The sequence below is a fragment of the Chelonia mydas genome, chromosome 1 (assembly GCF_015237465.2).
Source record: "Chelonia mydas isolate rCheMyd1 chromosome 1, rCheMyd1.pri.v2, whole genome shotgun sequence".
In the NCBI taxonomy this organism is placed as follows: domain Eukaryota; kingdom Metazoa; phylum Chordata; order Testudines; family Cheloniidae; genus Chelonia; species Chelonia mydas.
This window is the reverse complement of record NC_057849.1, coordinates 43,289,941-43,297,823: the sequence shown is the minus strand read 5'-3', so window position 1 is coordinate 43,297,823 and position 7,883 is coordinate 43,289,941. Positions and strand designations below refer to the sequence as shown.

Here is a 7,883-nt window from a genome sequence, read left to right as displayed (position 1 = left end):
ATGGTAGATAGTAGCTATTGATTCCCGTGTATACCTTTCTAGAGATTCATAATAGCTATTCCCTTGTCTCTGTCTCTTTTGGTTGGTCGGTGTGTTTGTTTTTCTCCTCTAGTTTGCATTTGCATGTGGTAAAAATTGAATAACTTTTAAAACGCTCATTTTAGACCCACACAGGACTAGAAATTGAATTGTGAAAACTGAAGATTTCTGTTGTTGTTCTTTTTTATCAAAAACTGGAGATAAATTTGTACTTTCCACTGGGAAAAAAACCTAGCTGTATTCATGAAAGAATTATGGTGGGTTTCTTCTATGGTTGTTTCAAGCCATGCTGCAGGTGTGATAGAAGCCTTTACCATACACTAAGTAAAAACACATTGCTCCTTCTCTCTAAGGCACAACCTACAAAGGAAGTTTTTATTATCTACTACAATTAAAATGGGATGCCAAGTTCAGTACAGTTATGTCCAAGGCCAAGATATCAGGCACCCAGATGCCACAATGATGCAACCTCAGCATCTCAGAGATAGACAGAGTAGATGTACACTTTATACCACTATGCCTTAAAAAGAAGGAGTCCTATCATCATAGATCCCTGATGGTGGTGTCCATTGTAAAGAAAGTTAAAAGAATTGTTTTTTACACACTGTAACTGGTTTATTTAAAAAGCAAAAGTACTCGGTTAAATACACTCGATATGCAGTGAAATTATCTAGGGACTCACTGTGTGTATTTGGCTTTTTTTCCAGCTTGAACGAACGTGATCATTTGTTGAAAAGGCTTGGCAGAAAAACTCCTCCGAGCCTTTTCCGAGCTCATTCTGTCCAGCAAGGTGTATCACGTAAGTACCTGACCCGGTGTGTGCCTCTCAGCAGTCAGTCCCAGAGGACTGAAGGGGAAGATGGTTATTTTTTAAATTAAATTGTAGGTAGAGATAATCTGGTACAGAGGCTGAGCTGACAACCAAGAGTCAGAAATTTGGAAGGGGAATTAGTGTATTTGGCCCCAGGCTTGTAGAGGTTGCATGTAGATAATTCCCTAGGACCTAATCAAGTGGCCCAGTGACAAAATCCCAGTGCAGAAATTCTGTAACTTTAAAATCCTGATATTCTCAAGATCTTGTAAAATTTGATAGGACAAAAAATAATGTTGAAATAGAGCTCTGCTTCAAACGGTGACTGTGTTTTCAAATGATAGCTATTAACTATGGTTTTAAAAATACAGAAATAGCTCAGTGGTGCCATTTGAGAAAAGTTCTAAATGTTTTTAATAGGCAGGTGGAGGTCCTCGTAGCTGCCATTTTGTATTCCTCTTCTTGGCCTCTTCTGGGGAAGTTAATGGCAACCCTAGACCTGCCTGCTGCTGCTAAAGGAAAGGATCAATATCTCTCACACTGCATCTGAGGTCATCAGTATATCCCACTGCACAGGGCCATGAGACAGGCCCTGTGTCCTTGGCATCTCTACTTGCGACTTCTGGATTTTCGTCAGGGCTTCCCCAGCATTAAAATAGAATGTGAGAACTCCACAGACCAGAACCCCCAGGGAACCATGAGCTAGTAAGAGTTAAGAAAATTTTTTTGACTTGCTATTGGGGTGCATTGTCTTTTGCAGTCAGATTTTTGATGAATAACATGCTCACCTTACTAAGGGAAATAGCCCCATCAACTGCAATGGTGCTGGTTGCAGGATAGCGCTAAGACAAAAGGATTTGACTCCATATCATCCATTTAACACGATGAGAGTTTTTGAAGGTGAGATCTGTATCATGTCAGGATTTCAGCAGGTGGGGTACAGCCAAATTTCATCTCTTCTCTGTGCCCATTTCTTTAGCAGAATCATAACTGCTCAGAGGACCCTGACCCAGAAGAACTGGTGTGTTTCTGCTGCAGAAATAGGGTAGGATTTAAGAATCCCATACATGGGGTGCAGAGATCCCCTGCAGATGCTCAGGAGGGATTCAGGGCAGGACAGGAGCAAGGCTGGTAGATCCATTACTGTTCAGATCCACTGGGTCATTCTCCTCCAAAGAGGGGAGAGTGCACTGGCTGCAGGGGCTAGAGCAGCCTTGAGGGTGCAGTAACTTCTGCAGACCAGCTCCACTGCCATTGTGAAGTCTGGAAAGAAGGGATTCAATTTCTCCTTCACCCCCACAGAAAAGGTCAGCTTGGCTGTGCTCTGCTTCCAGGATTTGTTCCTTTGTGTCCAGAGGTAAAGGGTGCTGGTTTTATCTCTCTCTTTCATGCACCTATGGAGACACTTTGAAGCAATTCCAGAGGAGATGACTGGCAGAACAAGCCTGTAAAATAGAATCAGGAAAACCTGCTAGAAAAACCTACGAACCAACCTGCAGACAGTGCAGAAAACCAGCATGCTTGTGTTACCCGTCAAATCTGAACCACATGCTCACAATTTGTAGAATGCATCTTTGTGTTTTTAATAGGCTGATAAGCTTTGGGAAACAAGAATAAGATATCAAAATAAACTTTGATTCAGTTAACTGGCTCCCCATAAATACAAATGATTAAGTGCAAAATGAGTCAGTCCAGATAGGACAAGTTCCAATTGCATGTCTGTTTTTCACATGAATGTAAATTTTCATTGTGAAGTTGTTAAGACTAAAAGAGGCTTTTATGGCAGATCCATGATTCTCTAAAATTTCTGTCATCCCTTGTCAAACATTGTTTTCAAACATTGCACAGCTGCTATATGTGCGGGGCCATATGAACATATGCGTTGGTTTCACGGATCTAAATTGAACAAATGTTGTATAAATATTTAAAAGTGTCAAAAGAAGCAGCTGGTGGCTAAAGCAGTAGTTTTGTCATAGTAAATATGTATTTTGAATCACACCCTCTGGCTCTCTAGAGCCATTGTGATTCCACTGATTCCCACCCAAAGAGTTCAGCCTATCCCAAAACTTGATCATGTGACTTCAGTTCAGGCCAGGACACTTCCATTTAACACAGCAAAGATCATTAATTTTGTTCTGGTTGACAAGGCTGAGACAAACCCATTGCCCTGTTAATGGGAGGGGGAGAATAAGGGTAGTTTCCCATCAGACATCGTAAAATAACCCAGAATCAATGTTGTAACTTGGGGAGGAGGGGGGCAAAAACTGTTCCAAGATTCGCTGCTATAAAATTGCATTAAAAACCTTTGATCTCAAAGCACGTGGGAATGACATTAGTTCTAGGACAACACACACAAAAACAATGGATTTGGGCTACTTCTAATGGCCTGAGGGATGGGGGGAGGAAGCTTGGAAGTTTTAGCCCCTAACAGCCATTTTAATTTGTTTATGGCCATGGTTTTGTGTTCATGAATTGAGAGTGTCAGATGAAATGCCAGAAATGTTCTATAGTTTAACTGGGCTCTCAAGGTTCACATTGTTCTTTTCTGACTGGCGTGGCTTTCTGAAAGATTTATGAAAATGAACAAAGATTTTCCACTGAGTTTCAGATTTTGATGCCAATGCCAGTTAGAATTTCATTATCCTGTGGCTTTTAGTAGAAGAGCTTTGTACCTTTTGTCAAGCTTACATGCTGAACATTTCTGCAGCCCAAAAAGTTTTAGTGGAAATGAGTAGATGGTGCAGCGATTACGGCATTAGCCTCTAGGAGCTGGTGCAGTTCCTGTCTGAGACACCTGTATGAAATCAGTGCTGGTTAGCTCAGCATAACGTCTGCGAATAGATTTCCCATTCCCATCTGCTTTCTAAAATCCCAGCAATAGGAAAAGCATCAAGTCCCCCTAATTAAGAGGGGAGATTGGCCCACAAGTGGGAATAGCTCTGAGAGAGAGCAGGAAATGCTGCAAGGTTCCTCTCACAGATGTTGCTTATCATCATTCCTTCAAGTGTGTGTAGAGAGATTTGCCTTTCCATGGAAGGAGAAGTAGTTTGGCTCCTAAAACTCATGGATACCAGGGAATCTGTTGGTAACAGGGCTTTTGCCATGGGGCTCCTGAACCTCCACCCACTCTGGCCCCCGCCTCCTCTGGCCCTCTTCTGACCCCATGATAGCACAGCTCTCTTGTTGCTTTGACAACAGTATGGAGGACTTCTCTCCTGGCCAGTTACCCAAGAACAGATGGAGGCCCCACAGCTGCAAAAAGCAGCTCTACTCCCCAATTCCAGGCTACTCCCCTCCCCGGCCTGGATCCCCAACTCCCTCAGAATCCCCACAAAAAAGGTTTCTAGAGACAAAAAGGAGAGCAGTGTTACCAAGGTGGCATTCCCCACATGCTCCAGGAATCCACTGAACAATTGTCCCCTCAGCCCCTGGATGCCACCTGAATTATTCCATATGATCCCACATTCAAAACGCTCCTCGTCGGCCTCCTGTCAGCACTGGCCTGTCATTTGACCTACTACGTACTTAAAAACAGCGGGCTGAATCCTGCACTCCTTAATCCTTCCCTCCGCAGAACTCCCGCTGAAATCCAGAGGAGCTGTGCCTGACTAGGGATTATAGAATTTGGCCCAGATTTCCTATGCTGGCAGAGGAAATCACCCCTTCCTTTGACAGTGTAAGGTAACTGTATTGAGTAAGTCTTAACACAGAGAATACATTTTACACCTTGTTAATCAATAGAGAAACAGCACCTGTCATTTCAAGTTGGTGTCACAGCATAAGTGTTGGAGAATAAGAAATAACAATAATGTGTTCATGCTGAAGGCTCTAGTCCTGCCATTTATTGTGTCCTAAAAGAGGCTGCCTTCTTGCTACTTTCCTCTGGGTGCATGTTGATCTGAAAAACCATTAGGTTACTTCGTGGGATTTTTTTATTATTATTAATCCATTACCTTCTTTCTTTGGGTATCAAGGCTTCAGTACTTTTTCTGGCCAAATTCCATACAGCAAATATAGCTGTTGTGATATTTGTTGAAATGAAGATGTTAGGATCTTTTAACATTTACTTAAAAAGAAAAGGAATAACAAGAGGAAGTTTGGCTTAATGATGTTAGATCTGGTCCCAAGCTTCCTGAATGTGAATACTTTGGTTTCTAGAGAAACCAAACAGAAACCTGAACGTTCGTCATATTTTTTCCTCTTGGGTCCTTTTTAAAGTATCATTTGTCAGAACTGGGAAAATGAGGGGTCTTTTAGTATGTGTTAATTAAAATGCACTAGTTAACATAATATAGACACTACTCACTTTCCCAGAGTTGACAAACCCAAAGAGTTGTGTGAAGTTTGTCCATTGACAAGACATTACTGGTGTTTAATAGTAATTGGAGATAGACTTTGCCACATTCTCTGAAGGTCTGCGCTATTGGGGTATGTCGCCCCAAGGCATGGAAGCAAGTTCCAGGGATGATAAGTTTCCGCTGAGAGCTGCTCTGCCCCCAGTCATGAGCCAAACAAATCTATGAACTCTCAGCACAAACGTCCTTTCCCAATGGACCTGAGCTCAACTGTCAAGAGAGCATGAGGAGAGATGATCACTAAAGAAAATCCCTTAAATACCTAACAATGCATGAACTTCCGTAACGGATTTCCTGAAATAAACAGATCGTTCAGGATGTCCTCAGGCTCTGATTCTGCAAGCTGCAGTGTGTGGGTGGACCCCCTACATCCAGGTGTACAGGTTTGGGGCCTATATGTGGACTATGGTTCTTTATGTATCTAATACAGCATTGTATAGAACAAAATAATCAGCTGAGTATACTGAAAAAGGTACTGTTAAACTAGAAACCTAGTAATGGGAGACAAGATTCTGATCTCCTCACAGCAGAACATGAAAGCTAACAAACAAGATGTGTTTAAAATTCAATAGGTAGCCTGATAATATGCAGAATCTGTGAAACCTTATATTTGATTAGAATGTGACCCCCTCTTCCTACCAAATGAACCAAGCCATCAGATATTTTAAAATCCTCCTAACTTAAAGTCTCAAATAGTTGAAAGTCTCAGAATGCGGAATACGATGAGTCTTACTTCTGAAACAGTAGAGACTAGATTCTGCCCTGAAAATTCCAGAGAAGCACTCTCTCTGCTAGGTCTGCTGGAAAAGATCTGAACAATGGGGGCCTTGTTTCCGATGCAGAATGAGAGGTGCGGTTTTAAAAGCCAGAGCTGGGAGAAGTTCAGACTTTCGAAAGGTCCCATTGTAACAGGGCCATGGAAACTTTCATTGTTTTGGGTGGTGTCTGGAAATAGTGGAAAGACTCAGTTAGGCAGGTCTAGGAGAATCAACAGCATTTAATCACATTCTGATTCTGCTAGAGGCATAATTAGCTGCCTGAACAGCTTTAATGAGTTGATTAAAGAACTGCATAGTGTGAAATAACCATCTCTTATTGAGATCAACAGTAAAAGTAAAATAAACTGTCAAATGTTGAGCCCAGGCTGAGTGGAGAGAATAAGTGCATCTTCACTGCATGCTTCTTTCGGATATGTGCATCTCCATGTGGCCCCTCACTTCCCCCCAGCACAGGTATAAATAGCAGTGCAGCTGATGCGGCACGGGTTAGGTGAGTAAAGACATGCCTGAAGGATGTGCATGTGTACATGCCCTGCATGGCTCTCCATTCACCCAGTCGATGCCTCTTCCCAGGGTATATCTACACTGCAGTTAAACACCCACAGCTGGCCCATGTCAGCTGACTCGGGCTCATGGGACTCAGGCTATCGGACTGTTTAACTGCGGTAAGAAAAGGAGTAGTTGTGGCAACTTAGAGACTAACAAATTTATTTGAGTATAAGCTTTCATGAGCTACAGCTCACTTCATCGGATGCATTCAGTGGAAAATACAGTGGGGAGATTTATATACATAGAGAACATGAAACAATGGGTGTTACCGTACGCACTGTAACAGGAAAGCGGGGGGGGGGGGGAAACCTTTTGTAGTGATAATCAAGGTGGGCCATTTCCAGCAGTAGACAAGAATGTCTGAGGAACAGTGCGGGGTGGGGGGGAATAAGCATGGGGAAATAGTTTTACTTTGTGTAATGACCCATCCACTCCCAGTCTTTATTTAAGCCTAAGTTAATTGTATCCAGTTTGCAAATTAATTCCAATTCAGCAGTCTCTCGTTGGAGTCTTTTTTTGAAGTTTTTTTGTTGAAGAATTGCAACTTTTAGGCCTGTAATCGAGTGACCAAAGAGATTGAAGTATTCTCTGACTGGTTTTTGAATGTTATAATTCTTGACGTCTGATTTGTGTCCATGTATTCTTTTACGTAGAGACTGTCCAGTTTGGCCAATGTACATGGCAGAGGGGCATTGCTGGCACATGATGGCATATATCACATTGGTAGATGTGCAGGTGAACAAGCCTCTGATAGTGTGGCTGGTATGATTAGGCCCTATGATGGTGTCCCCTGAATAGATATGTGGACACAGTTGGCAACGGGCTTTGTTACAAGGATAGGTTCCTGGGTTAGTGGTTCTGTTGTGTGGTATGTGGTTGCTGGTGAGTATTTGCTTCAGGTTGGGGGGCTGTCTGTAAGCAAGGACTGGCCTGTCTCTCAAGATCTGTGAGAGTGATGGGTCGTCTTTCAGGATAGGTTGTAGATCCTTGATAATGTGTTGGAGAGGTTTTAGTTGGGGGCTGAAGGTGATGGCTAGTGGCGTTCTGTTATTTTCTTTGTTAGGCCTGTCTAGTAGGTGACTTCTGGTACTCTTCTGGCTCTGTCAGTCTGTTTCTTCTCTTCAGCAGGTGGGTATTGTAGTTGTAAGAACGCTTGATAGAGATCGTATAGGTGTTTGTCTCTGTCTGAGGGGTTGGAGCAAATGCGGTTGTATCGCAGAGCTTGGCTGTAGACAATGGATCGTGTGGTGTGGTCTGGTTGAAAGCTGGAGGCATGTAGGTAGGAATAGTGGTCAGTAGGTTTCCAGTATAAGGTGGTGTTTATGTGACCATCGCTTATTAGCACCGTAG

General features: G+C 42.7%; 1 protein-coding gene across 3 annotated transcripts in view; it reads left to right on the top strand.

Moving 5' to 3' along the window:
- The window catches only part of ATP8A2 (ATPase phospholipid transporting 8A2), a 652,386-nt gene that overhangs the window by 633,356 nt on the left and 11,147 nt on the right, over positions 1-7,883 (top strand). For all 3 annotated transcript variants that reach the window (XM_027821585.3, XM_043530953.1, XM_043530957.1), the window contains one exon: positions 747-838. In XM_027821585.3, coding sequence (XP_027677386.3) covers positions 747-838 — 92 coding nt within the window. The remainder of the gene's footprint in view (positions 1-746; positions 839-7,883) is intronic.